Raw genomic sequence first — 25,472 nt, 5'->3', positions numbered from 1 at the left:
GGCGCAGCATAAGAAAAAACCGCACAAAAATATTAATTTGCATAGTGCTTGTGCTAAGAAGGGGGTCTTCTTGATTCTGACAGGATATGCATAGACCTGACAAGTCCGGTAATGGCAAAACAAAAATGCAAAATAAAGCAAAAATACCTGAAAAATCAAAGTACATTAATGAAATATAAGTTATTTTCCAAGGCAGTTTTTATTTATGAAATAAAAAATTCTTTAAGCAGAAAATATGACTGAACACGACTTGCCACTAACTTGTGCAAAACGTGTAGTTCCGGAATTACCGTCGCGGAAGCGGAACGTGGTGACGTATTATTTGCGCGTCCGAGAGGAAAGTCAGGATTCAGCTACGCTCACTAGTAGGTAATTCCAATTAAAAACGTAAATACGTGAATGATCTACTTAACCAGTACCACCTGTAACATACATTAAACACAACACAGTGGAACGTTAGCAGAGTGTCTCGCTTATAAAACACTTTTCGACTTTGACGCTAGCATGGCCAGCTAGCCGTGGCATGCTAAAGTTGAGCTGTTAGCCAAAGGAACCACTTGTTGAATCATCACTGGGAAAATTAACTATCTATAGTAAGCTACGTTGAAAAATGCTGGGGTTTTCTTTGTTTTGTTTTTTTTAATTCTAAACCTGACAAATGTAAGTTTACATTTGCTATTCGACCGCAACCAGGCACAACTAAATATTGTCGCCTTCTTTAGAGTTTACTGGATGCCTACTCACATACTGGTCCGTATTGACATTTGACCGGAAGAATAATATCATAATATCCTAAATGTCATTTTTTCCCCGAAAGTGACCAAAAATACACTAAAATGAAAATATTAAAAAAAAATCTTTTTATACAGGCGCTTGAAAGTTTCTGTACACTGAGGCTGTGCGGGTCAGATTTGACACGACCTAAATCGATTCACCGGTGTGTGTTAAATCAGGGAAAGTTCTGTTAAATTTTGAGAATTTGAAACTATACGCTGATAGTGTTAAAGAGGGAGCTTGAATCAGCCCAAAGAATTGTCTGTGATTCCACCACATTTGCAGTTTCTTGCAAAAACATACACCTGTTGGTCTTTGAAGGGTAATGTGGAATATCAAAACAGTGAAAGAGTAAAACAGCATAAGAATGTTCATACAAACTAAAAATGAGGAACAGAAGTCATACAGAGGTCAGAGGGTGGCTTGACACAGGTGTGAGATCTGCACCCACAAAAACAAGTACTTGCAATGTAGCATATAAAGTACACGTTCCCCTTTTCTCTGAAACATTGAATACACATTCATCATTTATTTGTTAAGGTCAGGCAGACTTAATACATTTTGAAAAGATTTGAAGTTCAGAATTACATTTAGACAATCATGATGAGGATACATATTCTTGACATATGGTGAATATGGAAAATGAACATGATACAGCAAAGCTCCTTTACAAATTACTTTTGCCTAACTCTTGTTTTGCCTGGACAGATTTGATCAGCACACGGGCAATGGGGGACGTGAAGACCCCAGACTTTGATGATTTGCTGGCAGCGTTTGATATTCCTGACATTGATGCCATCCAGTCGAGTCCAGAAGAGGACGAGGTGTCTGCTAATGAAAGAAAAAGTTCATCTTCCTTCCCAGGCTCACCCACCTCACACACTGAGCCTCCTGCTGTCAGTGTTATAGTAATGAACACTGTGCGACCCTGTGAAGATGATGATGATGATGATGGAGGAGTAAAACGCAATCCCACAAACACTCTTTTAGACTCACATGTCAAGATGGATGACACCACGTCTGCTGCCCATATTGCCAATGGGTTTAATGGGTCTGGTGCTAATGACCAGCAAGGATCCAGTACAGCACCGTGGCAACAGTTGAACGATGACGATGAAGGGAATGCGATGGCGGTTGGATCGGTCAGGAATGTGATTGAAAATGTGATCTGTTTGAAGCCCCATTCGCAACTGGATTCCACTCAATTATCCATTAATTCCTCTCCGCAGTCTGGCGTCCATCAGAAGGAGGAACCACACCTTCCTCATGCGCCATCTTCTCCTTTACCACACAACGGGGGTGTTTGCAAAAAGAATGCCACGCACTTGGATGAGGATGACTCGGAACCAGACTTGGGAAGCCCGCTGGTGATCCACGAAAGCCCAGAATCCGTCATGCCGTCGCCTCCAAAGTTGACACACAGCATAAGACGTCAACCTGAGCTATGCATCTCTCCTGAGACCACCTTGTGCACTCTTCCACATTCTTCTAGCAGCGCCTTTCTTGAGGCGTTGACTGAGCAGCAGGGGAAGCCCATTTCCCTTTCTGCCCCCCAGCTGCCGGGCCCACAGAACTGTCACTTGGCGCCCGTGCAAGAGGAGAAATACCCAGAGCATGTGATCGATGAGCGGGACTCCCCTGAGAGTCCACCGCCTAGTGAGATGGGGCTTGCGTTTCCCAAGACAAGTCCTGAGTCAGGCAAGGAGAATATGGACAGTGCGCCACGCCAAAATGACACACCGAATGATAGTGGAAAGACTGTAGGAGATGGTCAAACTGTAAATGAGACATCATCTTCTAACACTGTGTCTGCAAAACCATGTCCAACCAACTTGTTGCCCCTCAAGGTTAAAATCAAAGTGCCCGCAGGGAGTTTAACCAAGACAACACTTAAAAGAGGTCCAAGAGCAAATTCTAAAGGTGCGAAATCTTCCCCACAGGCTCGCAATACAAGATCAAAGAGGGGGGGCTCCTACCAGTCACTTGCAGGGCTTCCAGAAATGACACTCAAAGAAAAACGCTCGGTGGCCATCAAACCTAAAGCCTCCCCCACAGTCGTCAGCATAGCCAAAACCGCATCTCTTCCTTCCATGACGGCCTCAACGACCAGACCTGGTGGTGTCAACCTGCGCTGCCTAGGTCACAAGACTCTCCAGAGTTCACCTCAGGGCAGCAGCCGACCCGCCTCCATAGTCAACAGCGGCGGGGCCATCATATCCAAAAGCCAGACCAACTTGGTGGCAAGCTTCAACAAGATTCTCACCAATAAGAACCTGCTGCCCAGCTATAAACCTGACCTGAGCTCACCGCCTCCTGCTGAGTGGGGCCTTCCTCTGCCTGCTCAGGTAGGCTTGGTTTCAACAAGGGGTAAATTTAAAAAAAAAAAAAAAAAAAAAAAAATCCTGATAAAAGAAATCTGTTAAAAATTTAAATTTTATCCTTTAAAAATTGAATCAGATTTTTTTACATTAAAAATATCTTATTTTAATTAATTACACTTTAACTAAAATGTATGTTAAAATGGATCTCTTATGGAATTGTTCCATGTGATCTATACAAGTAAAAATATAAGCGATACACAGGTATTGGAAGGGTGAATGAGGAAAAGGGTAGGTATTTTTAATAGGTACTATTATATGGAACAGGTACCATTTTTAGTGGGTATTATGATCAGGAATGGGTACAGTTATCAAGTTGGAGATATACTGTATTATCACGTGTATTTGAATATTTGTAATGGGTATTAACAAGTGGAGCGGGTTAGGATTTGTAGTATTATTAGACTGGAACGAAGGAAGGTTAGTTAATCTTTATTTTCATTTGAAACTGGATTACCTGGCATTGCCTAGTCCGGGCCATACCATATATGATGACTCAGCTCACCTTAACTTGATTTATGCAGCACTTCAAGAAACAACCACAGCTGAAACAAAGTGCTGTACACAAATAAAAATAAAACGTAAGATATAAAACAATTAAACATGAAACATTTAAAAACAGTAAAACAAAGAGTCTCTTGTCCAGTTAAATCCAAAGAATGAACATGGGTTTTAGGATGATTTTTAAAAATGGACAGTGAGGGGGTTTGTTTCATGCGTGTAGGGAGATCGATCCAAAGCGTGGGAGCAGCAACAGAATAAGCTCTATCCCCTCTGAGCTTCCGCTTAGACCTCAGTACTTCCAGAAGCAGCTGGTCAGCTGATCTGAGGCATCAGGTGAGAGTGTAGGGATAGAGCAACTTAGAGAGGTAAGGCAGGGTGACATCATTTAGAGATTTAAAAACAAATAACAGAACCTTGAAATGGATTCTAAAATGCCAAGCCAGCCAGCAGAGGGGGGCCAGAATCAGAATTAAATCCCCTCCAAATGTATTGGAACAGCAAGGTCAATTCGTTTGTTTTTGTTGTATACTGAAACCATTTGGGTTTCAGATCAAAAGATGAATATGAGAAAAAAGTTCAGAATTCCAGCTTTTTTTCATGGTATTTACATCTCGATGTGTTAAACAGCTCAGAAGAGAGCACCTTTTGTTTGAAGCCACCCACTTTTCAAGTGAGAAAAAATATTAGAACATGTGACTGATGGGTGTTTCTAGTTGCTCAGGTGTTGCCTTTTAGATTGATTGCTTAAACATTAGTGCTTGTTTTTGGCTTTGGGTTTCACCTGTGAAAACTGCATTTGTTGTTGACCAACATGAAGAGCAGAGAGCTGTCTATGGGAGAATAGCAAACCATTTTGAAGCTAAGAGGAGGGAAAATTTATCAGAGCTATTGCACAAACATTGGGCAAATCCAATACAACAATTTGGAATGTCCTGAAAAAGAAATAAACTACTGGTGTACTGAGCAACAGGCATCGAGCAAGTCGGCCAAGGGTATCAGCAGTAGTTAATGACAGAAACATTGTGAGAGCTGTGAAGAAACACCCAAAGACAATAGCTGGTGACATAAGTTCCAACCTCCACAAGGCAGGGGTGAAGGTATCACAATCCACTGTTTGAAGAAGACTTCTAGAGAAAAAATATACAAGCCATACCACAAGATACAAACCACTCATCAGCAAAAAAAATCGGAAGGCCAGGTTGGGTTTTCCAAAGAAATACAGAGATGAGCCACAAAAGTTTTGGAACAAGGTTTTATGGACTGATGAGACAAAGATTAACCTCTAACAAAGTGACAGAAAGGCCAAAGTCTGGAGAAAGAAAGGATCTACTTATGAGCCAAAACACACAAGCTCGTCTGTGAAGCATGGTGGGGGTAATGTCATGGCTTGGGTTTGCATGACTGCTTCTTGAACGGGCTCGCTATTCTTTATTGATGATGTAACTCATGATGGTAGCAGCAGAATGAATTCTGAAGACTACAAAACCATTTTGTCTGGCAATTTACAGAAAAATGCATCCAAACTAATCGGGAGAAGCTTCATGCAACAAGACAATGGCGCAAAACCCACTGCCAACCCAACAAAGGACTTCATCAGGAGGAAAAGTGGAAGTTCTTAGACTGTCCAAGTCAATCACTGGACTTTAACCCAATAGAGCATGGATTTTACCTCCTGAAGAGGAGACTGAAGGGAGAAACCCCCAGAAACAAACCAAACCAAGAGCCAGACCAACTTGAAAGAGGCTGCAGTAAAGGCTTGGAAGAGCATTTCAGATGAAGAATGCAACAGTCTGGTGAAGTCAATGGGTCGCAGGCTTGATGCAGTTATTGCAAGTAAGGGTTATGCCACCAAATATTAAATGTTATTCACTTTGTTAATTTAATTATGTCCCAATACGTTTGCTCACTTGAACAGTGGGTGGCTTCAAACAAAAGGTGCTCTGTTCTGAGTTGTTTAACATCCATCCATCCATCCATTTTCTGAGCCGCTACTCCTCACTAGGGTCGCAGGCGTGCTCGAGCCTATCCCAGCTATCATCGGGCAGGAGGCGGGGTACACCCTGAACTGGTTGCCAGCCAATCGCAGGGCACATACAAACAAACAACCATTCGCATTCACATTCACATTCACCCCTACGGACAATTTAGAGTCTCCATTTCATGCATGTTTTTGGGATGTGGGAGGAAACCGGAGTGCCCGGAGAAAACCCACGCAGGCACGGGGAGAACATGCAAACTCCACACAGGCGGGGCCGGGGATTGAACCCCACTCCTCAGAACTGTGAGGCTGACGCTCAAACCAGTCGACCACCGTGCCGCCAGTTGTTTAACACCTAGATGTAAATACCACGAAATAAAAGCTGGAATTCTGAACCTTTGTCTCATATTAATCTTTTGATCTGGAACGCAAATGTCTTCAGTATACAACAAAAACAAAGGAATTGACCTTGCTGTTAAAATACTTTTTGGAGGGGACTGTATGTGCTCCCTTGTACGTGCTCCAGGCGAGCAGCAGCATTTTGAGTATTAATGCAATTATTGGAAATTAGTACTTGAAAACACATTTTAAATAGAAGATTTCTCTTAATATTTGTTAAAGGGAATCGAAAATGTTTGATTGGGCTTGATTTAAATCATCATCAGTTGTGATGATGATTTCAATCAAACAACCCTGGTGACCACGAGGCCACTGGCCAGCTTTAAGCCTATAACTTTTAACACTGGATCATGTTTTTACTGGCCGAACATAAACCCCATACAAGAAGTCACATGTCTGTGACCTTTTTGCAGGGTTACCGGTGTTTGGAGTGCGGCGACGCCTTTGCCCTGGAGCAGAGTCTGGCCCGCCACTACGATCGGCGGTCGCTGCGCATCGAGGTGACGTGCAACCACTGCGCCAAGAGGCTTGCCTTCTACAACAAATGCAGCCTGCTATTACATGCCCGGGAGCACAAGGAGCGAGGCCTGATCATGCAGTGCTCGCACCTGGTCATGAAACCAGTGCCGTTGGAGCAGATGATAAGCCAGAATGAACTCAATGGTCAGTGGTGACAATTTCTGTACTGCTGTTGGTTTTCTGAACATGCTTGCTTTTTGATGCTATGCTGGAACCTCTGAATTCAAATGCCCCTAAGACCGAACAATTCAGAAAAATACATATGTAAAGTATTATTTAAAAAACATGGACCTTGGAAACGATGAATTCACTTTATATTATTTCCAATGGGAATAGCTAAAGTTCATGCATGCCGACCAGCGTTTTAGAACAGGTTGTGTGTGAAATGAGTGGTTGGTTCCATTACATGAACTGTCATCATCTGTTTTAGGACAATCCACACTCCAAGCCAAAGCGCAGCCACATCAAGCGACCCCTAACAAGAAAACAGACGCAGTGCAGCACATCGGTAATAAATGCCCAGAATGTCAAACTCAGTTCAGCAGCAAAAAGGAGGTGGTCCAGCATTTCCAAGAAATCAAACAGGCTGAAAGCACAGTGAGTCGTATGTGTACATTTTTTTTCCTCTTGAAATGTACACACAAGCTTTGACTCAGTTATTCTTCTGCTTCTTCTTCTTGCTTCTCTTCCTCCTCTTCTTCCTTTTCTCCAGCCATGCATGGAATGCTCCCCTCCTATGCTGCTGCCCAATGCCTGCAGTGCGGCGGCTCATCAGCGAATCCATCAAGGCAGCCTGCCCTGCGTCTGCCCCGAGTGTGGCGGCACGGCGAAGCAGGCGCTCTTTCAAGCACATCTGGATCACGCTTGTTTGCACTTTTCACGACGCATTGGGTACAGGTATGTTATCAGTTGACCTTGTCTGTTCAGTTAGTCGTCTTTGGTGAATACAGTAAAGCTCAATGAAAAATATGAGTAATCAATGCTCCTCCCTAAAAAAAACTAATTGCATGTATTCATAGTTTAAACTGCAAATATATCACAAACTATGATCCCAAAACACTAATATCATTACAAAGGCATCTTATAACATTACTCTAAACATAAATGGGTTGCAGATGATCTGATATTGACATTTTTTGTAAGTCTTCACAAGTTTTTCACACATTGTTGCTGGTGTTTTGGCCCATTCCTCCATGCAGATCTCCTCTAGAGCAGTGATGTTTTGAGGCTGTCTCTGGGCAACAAAGACTTTCTCAACTCCCTCCAAAGATTTTCTTTGGCGTTGAGATCTGGAGACTGGCTCGGCCACTCCAGGACCTTGAAATGTTTCTTACGAAGCCATTCCTTCATTGCCCAGGCGGTGTGTTTGGGATCATTATCATGTTGAAAGACCCAGCCACGTTTCTTCTTCAATGCCCTTGCTGATGGAAAGAGGTTTTCACTCAAAATTTCACGATACATGGCCCCATTCATTCTTTCCTTTACATGGATCAGTCATCCTCGTCCATTTGCAGAAAAAAAGCCCCAAAGCCTGATGTTTCCACCCCCATGCTTCACAGTAGACATGGTGTTCTTTGGATGCTACTCAGCATTCTTTATCCTCCAAACACGACAAGTTGAGTTTTTACCAAAAAGTTCTATTTTGGTTTTGTCTGACCATATGACATTCTCCACATCTTCTTCTGGATCATCCAAATGCTCTTTAGCAAACTTCAGACGGGCCTGGACATGTCCTGGCTTAAGCAGGGGGAGACGTATGGCACTGCAGGATTTGAGTCCCTGGCAGTGTACTGTCTTACTGATGGTAGCCTTTGTTACTTTGGTCCCAACTCTCTGCAGGTCATTCACTTGGTCCCCCCATGTGGTTCTGGGATTTTTGCTCACCGTTCTTGTGATCATTTTGACCCCACGGGGTGAGATTTTGCGTGGAGCCCCAGATCGAGGGAGATTATCAGTGGTCTTGTATGTCTTCCATTTTCTAATAATTGCTCCCACAGTTGATTTCTTCACAACCAAGCTGCTTACCTATTGCAGATTCAGTCTTCCCAGCCTGGTGCAGGTCTACAATTTTGTTTCTGGTGTCCTTTGACAGCTCTTTGGCCTTGGCCATAGTGGAGTTTGGAGTGTGACTGTTTGAGGTTGTGGACAGGTGTCTTTTATACTGATAAGAGTTCAAACAGGTGACATTAATACAGGTAATGAGTGGAGGACAGAGGAGCCTTTTAAAGAAGAAGTTACAGGTCTGTGAGAGCCAGAAATCTTGCTTGTTTGGAGATGACCAAATACTTATTTTCCACCATAATTTGTTAATATTAGTTTTTTTAAATCAATGTGATTTTCTTCCCCCCCCCCCTCATTTTGTCTCATAAGTGAGGTATACCTATGATGAAAATTACAGGCCTCATATTTTTAAGTAGGAGAACTTGACCAATTGGTGGCTGACTAAATACTTTTTTTGCCCCACTGTACATGCGGCGCAGCTAAAATAGGCACCTCTTTTTTCCCCCACAGAAGAGAAAATGGGTTGTGCCACTAGTTGTCTCTATTTTACATAAATGCCAGATCCTTCATCCATCCATTTCTGTACGATTGCGAGGGAGCTTGAGCCTATCATAGATCACTTTGGATGAGAGTCGGGGTACATCCTGGATTGGTCTCTGGTCATCTGTGTGAGGTGCAGGTATAGTTTTTGTCCACTTGGGCTCCCATCCTCACGCTCTGTACTTTAGTATCTGTGACTAAAAGTGTGTGGCTCTAAAAGTCAGGGCCTGGCCTGATGAGTGACATGGGACTCTGAATGAGAGTATAGAGTTGGCGGCTGTGAGGTCAGTGTAGCGGCTGCCTGTGACCTGGCTCACGGGTGGGCACCACGTAGCCCCACAAGGACAGCACGAGTAGCCTGCGGGCCTGTTCTAAAATAGCTCACTAGTAATGGGACGTGGTGATTTTCTAGGAATGTTGTACAAGAGATCATTTGAAAATGTAGACACTGGCTGAGATCTGTAAAAATAAAGTGTAGCATATTGATATTTATCTCTTCTAATTATTGTGAGAATTCATTAACATGATCACTGTCTTCACATAAATTAATATTGTTAATTCATAGGTAAATTTGTTATTTCAGAAGTGTGTATCAAGCTGGTAGCCCTTCGCATTAATCACAACCCAAGAAGTACCTTTCGGTTTCGAAAAGGTTGGTGACCCCTGCGTTAGCCGGTCTGTGCGGTCCGTCCCTGGGTGTCAATTGTGGCCGTGCAGTTAGTGTATGAATGTGCTAATTACATGTTTATTTTGTTACCATTTGGTCAATAAAGTGACAGCTGTGTCTATTCTTGACCAACTGTCTGGCATTACAATATGTTCTACTACAATACGTACTACTGGTGGTAGCCTATATTAAATTAGCTAGCAATGTTTACGTTACCCCGTGTGGGAAATCGTAGACGTGCTCACAGGGCTGAGCGATATGTCTGAACAATTTATCACAATATAAGTATTTTATATGTAGCGGCACGGTGAGTAACTGGTTAGCACGTCTGCCTCACAGTTCTGAGGACCGGGGTTCAAATCCCGGCCCGGCTGTGTTGAGTTTGCATGTTCTCCCCGTGCCTGCGTGAGTTTTCTTCGGGGACTCCGGTTTCCTCCCACATCCCAAAAACGTGCATAGTAGGTTAATTGAAGACTCTAATTGCACGCAGGTGTGAATGTGATCAATATCCCAAAAAAGGTAACTCATCTATATCACTTCGGCTTAATACCAAAAACAAATCCGTACGGTCCTAACAAGGATTGTTAAATTTACTAGGTCTTTAACAAGTGCAAACGATTTTTAAGGGATGAAGCTGCTGTAAAAATGGAGTACTCCTTTTAATTACCCTTTCACTCGGTGCGGTTACTCATCAAGGGGTGATTAGTGAGGGCAGACCGGATTGGCTCCGTAAAACTAAAGGCAGTTAGCACACCTAGGCGAATTCATCTTGACACCGGCTTAACAGCTCCTCGTCCCCTTGCTCGTACGGTGTTGGTGCGGGTAAGGGAAAAGGGGGGAGCTCGACCCTTTAAACGAAGAGTCGGTCAGGACATTTCTCCCGATTAGTCCTGCGGGTAAGCGAAATCTGACAGTGTGAATGGTTGTTTGTTTATATTTGCCCTGCGATTGGCTGGCGACCAGTTCAGGGTGAACCCCGCCTCCCGCCCGAAGATAGCTGGGAAAGGCTCCAGCTCGCCTGCGACCCTAGTGAGGATAAGCGGTAAAGAAAATGGATGGATGGAAGTATTTCATATCATTCGATATTGATAATAATTGATAGATTCCCCCTCCTCCCTTCTGTTCAGAATATAGACCTGAAGAAAAAAGGGTGATTTTAGATCATTTTATTTTAAAATGTAATCCTGAAACTTTAAAAAGATGTCAACAAAACTGTTATCTCAGATTTTATTTTATTATTATTACTGGTCTTGAAATACCAATTTATTTGGAAATACCAATTTATATTGTTTATTTGGAAATACCAATTTATTTGGTATTTCAAGACTAGTCCGGTTCTGGGGGACACTAGATCAGCCCAGCACTCCACCAAGTTGAGTGTCCCCCTGAACTGGGCTGGACTTGTATTACCATATGGGTTATATTTAATAATTTTTAAAATCAGGTAAATTCATCGTTGAATACACAGATTTCAGAGAACTTTTATTTTGAAATACAACACCAGATCTGTATGGCCCTTCTTTTGGTGGAGACCTGGAGCGGTCTCGTGTGCCCCAGAACTGGACTGGTTTTGGAATTGGAAAAGAGATTATTTTATATATATATATATATATATATATATATATATATATATATATATATATATATATATATATATATTTTTTTCCAATCATTTATGCAGATTTCAAATAAACTTTATTTTTTAAATGCAACTTTAGATTCCAATTCCTGGGACAGGATACTTTCTTACAGAAGTTACTCTTAGGCTTTTATTTTGAGCAGCGTGTGGATGGCATGCGTACTATGAACAATGCCTTTTCTTTTTGCGTTGTCACACTCGTTTTTCTTTTTTGCTATTTCAGTGCATGGTGTTCTTTTTGTTTTTTAGGACATGATGGCGAAACATTAAATCGCTGCTGTGTTACAAAACAGCGAGTGAGGCACCTAATGGAGAGGGTGTACAGGAAGGTGTTTTACTGAACGATATATTATATATCTACTGTAAAGAGGAGGGAGGAATTTTATTTCATTTTATCTGCCATTATAGTTTGCCCTTGATGGTGATGCAAACTTCTATTGAGTGCTTTTGTTTTTGTCGGTGCAGATGCTCCAGTTGCCTGGTGGTGTTCGGAGGGCTGAACTCGGTGAAGGGTCACATCCAACAGGCCCACTGTGATATTTTCCACAAGTGCCCCACCTGTCCCATGGCATTCAAATCCGCGCCCAGTGTACAAAGTCACATCAGCACGCAGCATCCCGCGTTAACCGAGGGCCAGGCCATGTACGCCGTAGGCCACAGGTTACACGTTCACGTATACAGAGTGCCCTCTAACAACACAACTTTTTAAATTTCTCACAGGTTGATCTACAAATGTGTGATGTGTGATACAGTTTTCACTCACAAGTCCTTGCTTTACGTCCACTTTGAGACACACTTAAGCAATCAAAAGGTTCATGTTTATAAATGTCCAGAGTGCACCAAGATGTTTCATCAAAGAAGTGTACTAATGGAACATGTCAAGGTATGCTGATGCTTCTTGTTGTAGTTATTACTCACTTGTGCAAGCCGCATTCACTTTTAAACTGTATTTATTTTGTCTTATTCTTCAGAGCCACAATTCATCCTCCACCACAGCTGCTGCTTCTTTGTGTCCTAAGCCTGTAGTCAAACAAGAGAGTTCAGATGGGGAAGACGGCATGGAGGAAGTTAATGCAGATACGACGATCGCCACCACAGGGTGGAAGTGCGTTCACTGCCACGAATGCTACACTGACGCTGAAGAGTTTGTCAGCCATATGGCGAAACAACATGGCAAGGTCATGAAGCTAACATGATTTATTTATTTTTTTAGTCTGATCCAGTCACACAGCAGGTATTTTCATTTCGCCGTGTGTGTGTGCTTTTAGGTCTTGAAGAGCTTTCCTTGCAAGAAATGTGAGAGCTCCTTCTCCTCCACGTCCAGTCTGAGACGCCATGTCCGCGACAAACACAAAGACATGAGTCGCTTCCGCTGCCAGTGAGTGATGCACTGCTGCTACACTTTATACAAGCTATCGTCTACACCAGGACTTCCCTGGGTGTAAAAAAAAATAAAAAAATAATAATAATTTGACATTATTTAAATTGAGTATAAATGTAATTAGATTCACCATTTTCAGTATTCGTTTGCCGCTTCCTCTTCCATATATTGTTGTATGGGTTATGATAGCATTTTCTATTGATGTGGCGCATAGGAAAGGAATTTATGTAGTTGATGATATTTTTTCATTGCACTCACATTAGTCAATACATTCAACATTGCTTGTGCTTGAAGGTTCTGTACAGGCAGCAAGAAAACATTCAGCAGCAGAGCGATGTTAGACAAACACATCCAGCTTCGACACGGCACCGAAGCCATGAGCCAGGAGGTAAGCCATAAGTTCTCTTACCACAACATTAAGTATGATGATAAAATGTGATTCTTTAATGTTCATATTTGATTTACTTTGTAAGAGAATTATTAATTGAAAAATGTTTCATTGGGGTTATAGTTTGGAGTTGTGTAAAACAGCACGTTTTGCCCTCATGTTGCCAAACACAACTCTGAAGTTGATGGTTTGAATCTCAGCTCTGACCTTCCTGTGTGAAGTTTTCATTTACTTCCTGTGCTTTCGTGGGGTTTCTCCGCCTACTCCAGCTTCCTTCCAAATTCCAAAATTGTGAATTTTTAGGTCTATTGAAGACTAAGTCCATCGATGTGAACATGAGTGTAAATGGTTGTTTGTTTATACTGTATCTGCCCTGCGATTGTTTGGCGAGCAGTCCAAGGTCTACGCTGCCTCCCGTTCGAAGTCTGCCTGGACATGCTCCAGCACACCTGTGACTAGGGTTGGGCATCGTTTGAATTTGAGCGGCTCCGATTCCGGTTCCTTATTTCGATTGCAGTTCCAAACGATTTTTGATTTCGATTCTCTCAGGTGGTTGGGTAAAAAAAAGTTTGCATGGTTTAAATAATGGGTGTCAAAATTATGAACATCCATTTTCTTAGCAGCATAGACTAAAATGAACATTTGACTCTGGGTTCTTTATAACCAGTATCGATAGCAAACCTATGAACTAAAAGGCAATGTGTGTGGAACTAACCCAATTTACTTAATATTCGTTAATTGTTTCAGCTAAAATTTAAATATAGCATTGTTAAAATATTTATTTGAGGCTGTTTCATCAGGTCAAATGGTTTATATGTGCATGTTTTAACTTGACTTCCTGTTTTAAGCTTGTAGCCATTTATTTTGAAGGGTACGCACCAGAACTCAGCATTTTGGCATGAAAAGTGACTTCACACGGCGCCAGTGATTTAAAAAAAATGTTTTTTTACTTTAATGGATGGAACCAAATGCTATAAAAACGCTGATTCCTTTCCCGATTTTCACCGATGAGGCACAAGCTTAGTGTTTGTGATACTGTGAGACAACGTCATGTGAATTTTGTCCCAATTCATTGTGATGTAAAGTTGCTACAGTGAAGTTTTAGCCCAATGTTAAGCTTTTTTTTCCTGTCATCGGCGCTTACGTTGGTTTGAAGACAAAAATGAACGCTAAAAACCTTTCACTGAGGCAACTTTTCATTAATTTTAACAAAGTCAAGATACACATTTGTTCGCCGCCCCCGCCATTGGGCACGAGCACGACTTCGTGAGCGTTCTTCTTCGTTGATTTTCGCCACTTCAGGGTCAGTGGACTGTAGGCATCGAAACTAGGAACTGAACTTTTAAAATCTGAACGATTCCGGGAGAACCAGAACATTAGTTCCAATCGGTTTTCGATTCTGGGTGCCCTATCCTACATATACCTAATTTCACTGTGAAATAACTTTCTAACTTTTACTATACCTATGTATCAATGTGTCAATCAAAACTTTGCATTATTATCTGTGCATCTTCTTTGAAGCAGTTGTACCTAATAAGTTGGGCAGTGAGTGTGTTTCCATCCTTTTTGCAGGTAGGCACAGATGAGGCTGACAGCGCGTCGGAACACGACGGCGCTGTGCTGACTCATCGTAGACGCCGAGCGGCCGGCAAGCCGGAGCACGACGAAGAGTCCACTCCCGTGAAAAGGTTACGGTCATCCTCTGCAGTTGCCCCATACTGTCCCCCCGAGTCCGGTTTCCGCTGCGCCCCCTGCGGCTTCACCACGGAAGATCAGGCAACGTTTCAGACGCACATCAGCCAGCATCGAGTGGCGGCGGAAGGCGGCGGGCAGCAGTGCACTCAGTGCGGCGCCTGCTTCACTTCAACCAACTCGCTGGCACGCCACCGCTTTATCACCCACAAGGTCCGAGATGGTTTCACTGACCAACACCAAGCCCAGAGCGTGGGTGCGGCGTCATCTCCTGTCAACAGCAAGAAGCCAGATGAGAATTTTCTCAGATGTCCTGCATCGCCCACCTCTCAAACTCACGGCAAGGAAGACGACGACGCGTTGAACTGTAAAGTGTGCGGCAAACACTTTGACAAGGCCACGGACCTGAACACGCACTTCAGAACTCATGGCATGGCTTTTATCAATGCAAGAAACATGGGAAAACCAACCTAGTATGTGAGTAGACTGTCACAAGGTGCCTTATTATCATCTTGAGGATTTTTGGCTCAGCACATCGACGGCCAAATCGCGAAACCTCCTATCTGAAATCTGATCTGATGCAGATAGTCTGTGTTGTCCTCCAAAATTTTCCCAGCAAACCTGATTGGAGGCTTAGGTCAGGTGAATTTTCTGTCACAACATAGAGCAGGATTTTCTTGCAGACAGACGGAAGGTTTTGCCTTTTGACCATCGACATGCAGTTTAACCAAATTTTGCACAAATAGTTTTTGTGATCATCGTCATCGTGAAAGATGATTCTCATAAGCCTTAGCCTTCTATTTGTGACACTTTGGATATCAAATACAGTGGTACCTCCAACGTTAAACACAACGCATTCTATGAAGCAGGTCGACTTCGAAGTTGTTTTCATTTTTAAATTCAACATAAGAAATAATACAGGGGGTCCTGGGTTTTCCATGGCAATGACGTAACCCAAGTTTGTACGTAAGGCACAGCGTAGTCGTAATTACAGAAAATATTTTTATGAAAAGCACTTCCTGAGTGTAAATACAAAACACTCAAATGAAAAACATTAAGTATGGTGTTAACTGAGAGTGACGACTTATTCTTATGCAAGAATGTAGGTCTGCCGAGACTGTAAACCTCTGACCCCAGTAATTTGTTACATGGTCAAACTGATAACATCATAAAACCTTATTTAACTCTACTCGCAATGTTTTAATCAACATTTCTACCCGGTAACCACTGTATAATATAAGTGAAATAAAGTACAACTCCCGAGACTATGGAGTACCGAACCCCCTTATACGGGCTGTTCGGTCCCTTTATGACGAGTGTCAAGAGTTTGGTCGGCATTGCCGGCAGTAAGTCGGATTCGTTTCCGGTGAGGGTTGGACTCCGCCAAGGCTGCTCTTTTTCACATATTCTGTTCATAACTTTTATGGACAGAATTTCTAGGCACAGCCGAGGCGTAGAGGGGTCCGGTTTGGTGGCCACAGTATTGTGGTTCTGTTGGCTTCATCAAGCCGTGATCGCCAGCTCTCACTGGAGCAGTTTGCAGCCGAGTGTGAAGCGGTTGGGATGAAAATCAGCACCCTCCATATCTGAGACCATTGTCGTGAGTCGGAAAAGGGTGGAGTGCCCTCTCCAGGTCGGGGATGAGATTCTGTTCCAAGTGGAGGAGTATCTTGGGGTCTTGTTTATGAGTGAGGGAAGAATGAAACGTGAGATCGACAGGCGGATCGGTGCAGCGTCTGCAGTGATGCGGACTTTGTATCGGTCCATTGTAGTGAAGAAGGGGCTAAGCCGAAAGGCTATTTACCGATCGAGCTACATTCCTACCCTCACCTATGGTCACGAGCTATGGGTCGTGACCGAAAGAACAGGATCCCAGATACAAGCGGCCGAAATGAGTTTCCTCCTCAGGGTGTCTGGGCTCTCCCTTACAGAGAGGTGAGAAGCCCAGATATCCGGGAGGGGCTCAGAGTAGAGCTGCAGCTCCTCCGCATTGAGGAGCCAGATGAGGTGGCTCGGGCATCTGATCATGCTGCCTCCTGGACGCCTCCCTGGTGAGGAGACCCCGGGGACGACCCAGGACACGCGGGAGAGACTATGTCTCCCGGCTGGTCTGGGAACGCCTCGGGGGCCCCGCGGAGGAGCTGGATGAAGTGGCTGGGGAGAGAGAAGTCTGGGCTTCCCTGCTAAAGCTACTGCCCCTGCGACCCGACCTTGGATAAGCGCAAGAAAATAGATGGATGGATAAAGTCGAAACAGTCACCGTTTTACGATGCCTGACAAACACGCAATGAAGAGGGAACAGAAAACAGTTTATATGCAAGCTCCTCTATCAATTTCTTGTTGGTCATCAGCCATGATGCTTTCATCACACTTGTTCTCTTGTTAATGGTGGCGGCACAAAAAACATTACTTTGGCTGCTCAGTGTACTGAAGTCGCTCATATTTGTAGGTGTCTCATATGTTTTCACACATAATGGTGGTTTACATTTTAGGTTGAAATCAAACCTTTGGGGTGTTGCACTTTGGGGGTTCCTGTGCAATGCTACCTTCTGTTTGACAGCATGAAACAAAAATGCCGTTTAGTCCTTAATGCAGGGAATTATTGTACAGTGAACCCCCCACTAGCACTATAGACGTCCCCAAAGGGGTTTATAATTTCCTGTGGATGTCACAGGAGAGCAGCAAAGAACTATTTTTGTCTAATTGTGGTGCTCAACTTACTTCAAATAGATTCCTTGGCACCAACATGCCGCCAGATGGCACCAAAGCAATAGATTGTTTTCCCGGGACGTCGCACACCAGTGGACATCCCCGCGGCCACCTTCGAAGTCTACGCATTGTTGTGTTCCCTCTGGTGCTTGAATGGAGTAATTTGACTGATAGCGAGTTGCGTGTATGAGCGGTGGGGGCAAGGGGTTCTCTGTCTGTGGACTCATCTTTGCACTTCTAACGAGACCGGAATATTTATAACATGGTGGATAATTAACTGATCCTGGTTATACAGAGAAAACAAACATGATTTGGTCTACTAGTCTTTGAGTTTCAGGCCTTTATCATCTAGAACGCAACCTCCAACATGGCCAACAAAAGCCCACACATCACATGATCCGTATTTTGACTGGATAACGGAGGATAGGCGATAAAGCGAATGTCGAAACTGCGACTATGTGGGGCATCATCATGCACGAGGGAATGTGTAGCTGCTATGCGTTACACACACACACACACACACACACACACACACACAAATCCCCTCAAGAAATCTCAGAAAAACACAGTGTATTCAGTTTCAAACAAATTGTACCATGATTCATGACAAAGATAATAATTATTGGAATAATTAATACCTGAATGTCGAATTGTATGTTACAGTTGAGCACAGTTGCTTAAGAGTAACCTTTTTCATATAAAAGGCTTCATGTTTTACTGAATGAGTGAGAAAATACCTAAATATTGTTCTCTGCCAGTGCCAGATAGTGCAGGTAGATCTATTTAAAGTGGATCCTCCAAAGTTCATCGGTTTGTTTGTCACCATCCTGAAACATTTCATATTTTAATTAAAATTTAAACATTCTTAATGTTCATCCACATTAAAATTAAGTGAATCAACTGTCGAAAACTAAACTCTAATTACTCACTCATTTATTGTGCATGTGTGCGGCGTGAATTAGGAATTGACATTTAAACATTTTTCGTTGTCACACAAGTGTAAAAATACATTAAAAACGTTGACATGTGGCGTATGTGTGACTATGTGTTCCTGGGAAGTGAGTCTCTTTACATGAGCTTGAACCACCTTAAGAAAAACTGACTTTGCAATGTACTGTACATGCCATTCTGCCTTGATTATTTGTCAAACTCGTTGTGTTGTACTGAGCAGCCAGGACAGTGACGCTTCACAGAAAATCCAAAGAAAAAGATTCAAATTGTACTTTGGAGGTTCCACTGTTGTTAGAAAGTAGCCTGCCAAACTCCTCTGTTTATCTTCAATGGAAAGTAAAACTGAAACAAACATTTGAAAAAATGGATCCTCTCTGCAAGTTCACTAGGCCAGTGTTTCCCAACCTTTATTGAGCCAAAGCGCACATTCTACGTTTTTAGAAAAATCTCACAGCACACCAAACAAGTGTCACAAAAAGTATATACAGTGGGTACGGAAAGTATTCAGACCCCCTTAAAATGTTCACTCTGTTATATTGCAGCCATTTGCTAAAATCATTTAAGTTAGTTTTTTTTCCACATTACTGTACACAAAGCACCCTATATTGACAGGAAACAAAACAGAATTGTTGACATTTTTGCAGATTTATTGAAAAGGAAAAACTGAAATATCACACAGCCATAAGTATTCAGACCCTTTGCTCAGTATTTAGTAGAAGCACCCTTTTGAGCTAACACAGCCATGAGTCTTTTTGGGAATGATGCAACAAGTTTTTCACACCTGGATTTGGGGATCATCTGCTATTCCTCGTTGCTGATCCTCTCCAGTTCTGCCAGGTTGGATGGTGAACATTGGTGGGCAGCCATTTTCAGGTCTTTGCAGAGATGCTCAATTGGGTTTAAGTCAGGGCTCTGGCAGGGCCATTCGAAAACAGTCACGGAGTTGTTCTGAAGCCACTCCTTCGGTATTTTAGCTGTGTGCTTAGGGTCAGTCTTTTTTGAAGGTGAACTTTCGGCCCAGTCTGAGGTTCTGAGCACTCTGGAGAAGGTTTTCGTCTAGGATATATCCCTGTACTTGGTCGCATTCATCTTTTCTTCAAATGCAAGCAGTATCTCTGTCCCTGCAGCTGAAAAACACACCCACTGCATGAACCTGTCGCCGCCATGCTTCACTGTTGGGACTCTATTGGATACGTGATGAGCAGTGCCTGGTTTTCTCCACACATGCCACTTAGAATTAAGATCAACAATTTCTATCTTGGTCTCATCAGACCAAAGAATATTATTTCTCACCATCTTGGAGTCCTTCAGGTGTGTTTTGTTTAGCAAACTCCATGCGAGCTTTCATGTGTCTTGCACTGAGGAGAGACTTCCGTCAGGGCCACTCTGCCATAAAGCGCCGACTGGTGGAGGGCTGCAGTGATGGTTGACTTTCTAGCACTTTCTTCCATCTCCCGACTGCATCTCTGGAGCTCAGTCATGGTGATCTTTGGGTTCGTCTTTACCTCTCTCACCAAGGCTCTTGTACCCCGATTGCTCAGTTTTGCCGGACAGCCAGCTCTAGGAAGGGTTCTGATCGTCCCAAACGTCTTCCATTTCAGGATTATGGAGGCCACTGTGCTCTTAGGAACCTAAACTGCAGCAGAATTTTTTTTGTAACCTTGGCCAGATCTGTGCCTTGCCACAATTCTGTCTCTGAGCTCTTCAGGCAGTTCCTTTGACCTCATGATTCTCATTTGCTCTGACAAGCACTGTGAGCTGTAAGGTTTTATATAGACAGGGGTGTGGCTTTCCTAATCAAGTCCAATCAGTATAATCAAACACAGCTGGACTCCAATGACGGTGTAGAACCAGCTCAAGGATGATCAGAAGAAATGGACTGCACCCGAGTTAAATATGAGTGTCAGAGCAAAGGGTCAGTTTTTCTTTTTTAATAAATCAGCATAAATTTCAACAATTAATTTTTTTTCTGTCGATAAGGGGTGGTATGTTTACATTAATGAGGATAAAAAAAACTTAAATGATTTTAACAAATGGCTGCAATAGAACAAAGATTGAAAAATTTAAGGGGGTCTGAAAACTTTCTGTTCACACTGTATACTCTGAACATACACTGAAATATTGATCTCGTCTCAATTCATTCACAAATGCAATTTTTTTGCCTGTCATTATACATTGCTGGCATAGATAGATGATCGAAGTTACATTATTTGTAGTAAATGAGTAATAATTTGCAGACCAATTAAGTGAAATTGGATAGTTTCCCGTGACATACATAGGAGTCACTGCACCTTTGTGTCAGTTTAACGTTCAGTTGATTCCAAACTGCTTCGAACAGTCAGTTATCACTTGTAGTGTTCAGTGCATCTCAAAACCTTCCCAAGTGATAATGTGACTTGTATTGTGAATTATGTTTAAAATGTTTGCTAATGAGTGTTGGTTTAAAATAGCTGTGTGTTTGTATCTTTCAAACTGCAAGTGATTGTAATCAGTTGCCAGGTGGCCTTCAGTAAAACTTATTTTCATATGTTTGTGTCCAAAATGTTCTTTAAGGTGCTATGTTATTGTAATTGTTAGTGTAGCTTCTGATTACATTCTCAGGTGAGCATGCAATACTTTAGCAAGGTTTTAATCAACATGCTCAAATGTTTGTGGAGCTATAGAAATAAAAATGTGGTACATTGTTACGTGATTAATTTTTATTTCTGTCCTTCAAAGTTACACCGCAGATCAAAAAGTTTGGGGTCACCCAGACAATATTATTTTCCATGAAAACACACTGTTGTCGATTTACACTACCGTTCAAAATTTGGGGGGTTACATACGAGTGTCCTTATTTTGGAAAGAAAAGCAGTTTTGTTTCTGTAATCACATTTTAAAACAAACATAACATTGAGTTAAAATATAAAATGTGAAAACTTTATTCTGTGTGTATATATATATATATATATATATATATATATATATGTATGTAATTTTAAAAAGTCATTTTCTTTGAAAATAGGGACATTTCTAAGTGAGGCATAAAGAGTTTATGTGAATCACCACCACACAGGTAAGGCATGTTAGTTTAATTCGTGAATTGAATTGTTTTTGTTGTGAAAGAGCGAATTAGCTGCAGAGCACTGAACTGACTCAGCTAATGATGTAAAAGCACTATTTAAAGAGCCACAAATGTTGAACAATTTTGTGTTCAACCAACATTTTCTAGAAAAACATGCCTCATGTTTTGCTTTGTCTTTTGTCTTTTTCTACAAACATAGTGTACATGCAATTTCGGCTATTCCTATTAAATACTATAATCCATACTATGTCCTCTTTCAAGGTTCCGTAGACCTCCATAGAATTGACTCTCTAACATGGATTTAGTATAAATGTCAATTTTCATTTCAAAAAGCATGCGTGGATTATTTTAATTCATATTTCACATGTTTACTGAGGCACCATAGATGGTAAAATGGAGTGCACTTATATATAGCTACGGCGGCCTGGGAGTGAAAAACAATATTACAAATTGTGAAACACTTTTAACAATTCAGGAAACACAAAAACAAAAGCAGAAACACTTTTACAAAAAGATGAAACAAATTATAATTGTGGAAACCTGGAAAGGGAGGGGCCCATTTCACAGACATTGTTGGAAATCCCACGGCCTTTCTCGACAAGACCCGCCCCGCTTCAACATGATTGGCTCCTGCATTGCGGGTAGGGTACACAGATGGAACGTGATGTCCATCCCAAATAGCGATTGGATATACAGACGCCCTGAACACTGAGCCTGAATAGGCGTTTAATGCTGCGTATACCATATATTGTACTTGATCACATTTCTTAAAACATAAAAAGATAGATTAAGAGTTAAGGAAGAAGCAGGTTGCTAAAGAGAGAGAATGCTGGCGACAACTAAAGGAAAAGTGTGGATATTAGCAAGGAAGCTGCCGGCTCCATTCATTTTGAACGTACCGAGTGAGGGATCTACATACTCGTCCACGTGTTCAACAAACTGATGCTCATCTCTGAAGCACTCTTCAAACTTGTGGAACAACTTCCTCCCCAGGCCGCGTCTCATCCTGATCGCCCTCGACGCCGATTAGAAGTTGTCACAAATCTACATGTGAGGAAAAATGATGCACGTTAAATACATTATTTTGCCCTTGACTTTCGACTGGTGTTAACTCCCTCACCTTGTCTTGGTTGAAAGAATCCACACTGTCATTTGCCCTGTGTGGGGGTCCATTATCTCCAGGTTCATCCATTTTGAATCAGCAGTGAAACACCGCATAGACACTGTAAGACACTGTCCCAGCTTTTTTGGAACGTGTTGCAGCCATAAAATTCTAAGTTCATGATTATTTGCTAAAAAAAAATCAAGTTGGTGAGTTTGAACATTAAATATCTTGTCTTTGTAGTGTATTCAATTAAATATAGGTTGAACATGATTTGCAAATCATTGTATTCTGTTTTTATTTCTGTTTAACACAATGTCCCAACTCATAGAGACAATATTACATACCAAATACTTGAAAAAGTTGGTTTGGCAAACTATGGCACCTTTAAAAACAAAAGTTAATACAAACTAATATAAAGCCAAATAATTTCTGCTAGCCATTAACTTTACAAGCAATGTCTTGATTGACGTCTTAACATTCTTAAATGTTAAACAAGGATAGTGAAACATTTACGACAAAAATAAATGAAACAAAAATAAAATACTCACATTTTGAAGGCACCTGACAGACAAATAACAGCGAGGGAAAGCTTTGTTACTCATTTGTGTTCCAGTTTCAGGTGGTCAGAAAAGAGATGAAAAATAGAGAAAAAAGTCAAATGACATTGAGCCGGAGAGATTTGCGAGAGATTTGCTGACATCGCAAGTAATAATGGTCTAAACTCCAGAGAAAGAACCAAACTAGTCTTTATGGTAGCTTAAAACAACAATAAAAGAGGAACAAAGCAACGCTCCAGTGACACTGTGTTTGAAATACAATACAGGGAAGACATTATGTTTTGGTGTACAATAATAGCGTTTGTGCTTCATGGAGTGCGACAGTCCATTACAACAAAAGATGCTGTCATGGTCTGTGTTTTGGTTTGGGTTGTGTTTAGTTTTGTTCCATGTTTTCCTGTGTTCCATGTTTGTCGTGTGCTCATTAAGTTGTTGTGTCCACCTGTTCTCGTCTGCTTTGTGTCGACCAATCAGCTCTCTCCAGCCACTCGTGTCTTGTCCAGGTGTTCCTCGTTGTCTCGTCTATCTGTTTGTATTTAGTTCCCTGGTTTCTTTCACTTCTTGTCTCGGTTCATTGTCGTCGTCACATGTCTCTGCCATGTCATCGTCGTCAGTTGTCTTCTCATTGTGGTATGTCGTTGTCAGGTGTCATTTTCCCTTTCTATTCCGCGTCTTACTCACAGGTCATAGTTTGTTTCCAGTTTTAGATATTCGAGTGTTTCTTTGTTACTTTGATTTGATTGGTATCTGTTGTGGGACTTTGTTCAGTTTTCCCTTTTCTAAGATTAAATATTATTTTGAGACTCCCGCACCCCTGCCTTGCCTCCCTGCTTCCCTGCAATTGGGTCCACCATGTTCTCGCCTTGCGTTACTCGCCCTAACCACGCACGTGACAGATGCTTCCTAAATGAGTAAACAACTGTGACAAACATCCTCTTCCTGTCAGCCTTTTAGGAGTCCATATTGATGGTCTCCATTTTGGCGTTAATAACAGCGTGAAGGTCGGGGTTGGTGAAATGATCTGAAAGACACCATTCAACAGATTTATTAGGAATCGATCGGGACATTCTTTCTATCAGAGGCTATTGCAGTCCTCTGAGAGTCACTACATATATCCTGCATAAAAATAATAACAATAATGTGCTTACAATTGAATATATGATATATTATGAGCATTTGTTTGTGTAACTCACCGGCAGCAAATGCACGAATGTGAGTGGGCCTTTTAAGAAGCACGTCTCTGCAAGACAAACAAACACACGCTGGCTATTGGCAGATAGATAGCATTGGTTCACTCCAATCATCCAATCGTATCGTCACTGTCGGCCAGAAACATTGTATGTGCAAATATGGTCAAGTCCGTAGTTTCCCCCGCAACTTGATACGAATGGTTATAATGCATGTCACTCGGTTTGATATTTGTACAAATTTGAAATCTAAAGTGTTGAAAATAGCTCGAGAGCAAATCTATTCGTCTCTCTCGGAACTGCAGTTGTCCGAGAAGTGCCGTCTAACCCCCCAAATAATAAAGGATGGATTTCAAGCGACGCTTCCTGTATTTTAAAAGCGCAAATCGAAATAAAGTGATGGAACCTGAGAAAATCTTCAACCACGACCTCCACTTCGGGATGCGCCATCAGATACTTCTCGTTGTCGATCCTCGTCTGGATCTGCCACCAAAGAAAGCTTTTCATGAGCTATTCGCCTCTCGTTCGTTTCGCTCGAGTCTTACTTTGAACTGGCGCAGTTTCTCCCGCTGTTCGGCGTTCAGGACGGCGACGTCCAGTTTGCCCAAAGCGCTTTGTGTTGACATCGGTGCTGTGCGAACACGCTCCAAAACGGCGGCGTCCGTCTGCTCCTGACGCGCACAACAGTTGCTATAGAAACGCTCGCTTGCCGTTACGCCTTGCATCCCGCAGAGGGCGCCAGCAACACCGAAGAGAACTCCGTAGGCGTCGCATGAACGACGTCGATCTTCAACGAAAGGAAAATGACAGTGACGATAATGATGCCGAGGAGCACGTCGGCTTCGTCCGGGTTTCTCCGGATCTTCTGCCTTCTTTCCAAATTCCCCAAAACATGCAAGCTGTGTGAACGGTTGCGTGTCAAAACGTGTGTCCGAAGTCGCTACGAGTACTATACATACATCGTTTTTCATTTTCTGCAAATAAATGCTCAAAATTACAATATATGCATTTGGGATTTAGGTTGTCAGTGGTTTGTGCA

The 25,472-nt window shown here is 42.3% G+C and overlaps 2 protein-coding genes across 4 annotated transcripts; one reads left to right on the top strand and one right to left on the bottom strand.

Annotated features, from left to right (window-relative positions):
- The first annotated feature begins 309 nt into the window (after window positions 1-309).
- Window positions 310-21,047, top strand: znf687a (zinc finger protein 687a). Of its 3 annotated transcripts, XM_061673992.1 has the most exons (12): window positions 310-365; window positions 1,483-1,916; window positions 2,004-3,119; window positions 6,447-6,696; window positions 6,983-7,149; window positions 7,265-7,449; window positions 11,865-12,041; window positions 12,120-12,282; window positions 12,371-12,577; window positions 12,668-12,777; window positions 13,075-13,168; window positions 14,741-21,047. In XM_061673992.1, exons 2-12 carry the CDS (start codon window positions 1,503-1,505, stop codon window positions 15,332-15,334), a joined length of 3,477 nt encoding a protein of 1,158 aa, XP_061529976.1. In that variant the 5' UTR covers window positions 310-365; window positions 1,483-1,502; the 3' UTR covers window positions 15,335-21,047. The 3 variants fall into 3 exon arrangements, with proteins under 3 accessions (XP_061529976.1, XP_061529974.1, XP_061529975.1); XM_061673990.1 differs by having other exon boundaries at window positions 1,483-3,119; XM_061673991.1 differs by having other exon boundaries at window positions 337-369; window positions 1,483-3,119.
- Window positions 21,048-23,418: 2,371 nt separating this feature from the next.
- LOC133401258 (RIIa domain-containing protein 1) lies at window positions 23,419-25,139 on the bottom strand. The gene is made up of 4 exons (XM_061673993.1): window positions 24,979-25,139; window positions 24,840-24,916; window positions 24,440-24,486; window positions 23,419-24,267 (listed from the first exon to the last, which is right to left on the bottom strand). The coding sequence occupies exons 1-4, from the start codon at window positions 25,057-25,059 to the stop codon at window positions 24,197-24,199; spliced, it is 276 nt and encodes a 91-aa protein (XP_061529977.1). The 5' UTR covers window positions 25,060-25,139; the 3' UTR covers window positions 23,419-24,196.
- Window positions 25,140-25,472: the final 333 nt, after the last annotated feature.

This window comes from Phycodurus eques, chromosome 4 (assembly GCF_024500275.1).
Source record: "Phycodurus eques isolate BA_2022a chromosome 4, UOR_Pequ_1.1, whole genome shotgun sequence".
NCBI lineage: Eukaryota > Metazoa > Chordata > Actinopteri > Syngnathiformes > Syngnathidae > Phycodurus > Phycodurus eques.
Note: the sequence above shows the minus strand (reverse complement) of the source record. Positions and strands in the feature narration are given on the sequence as shown.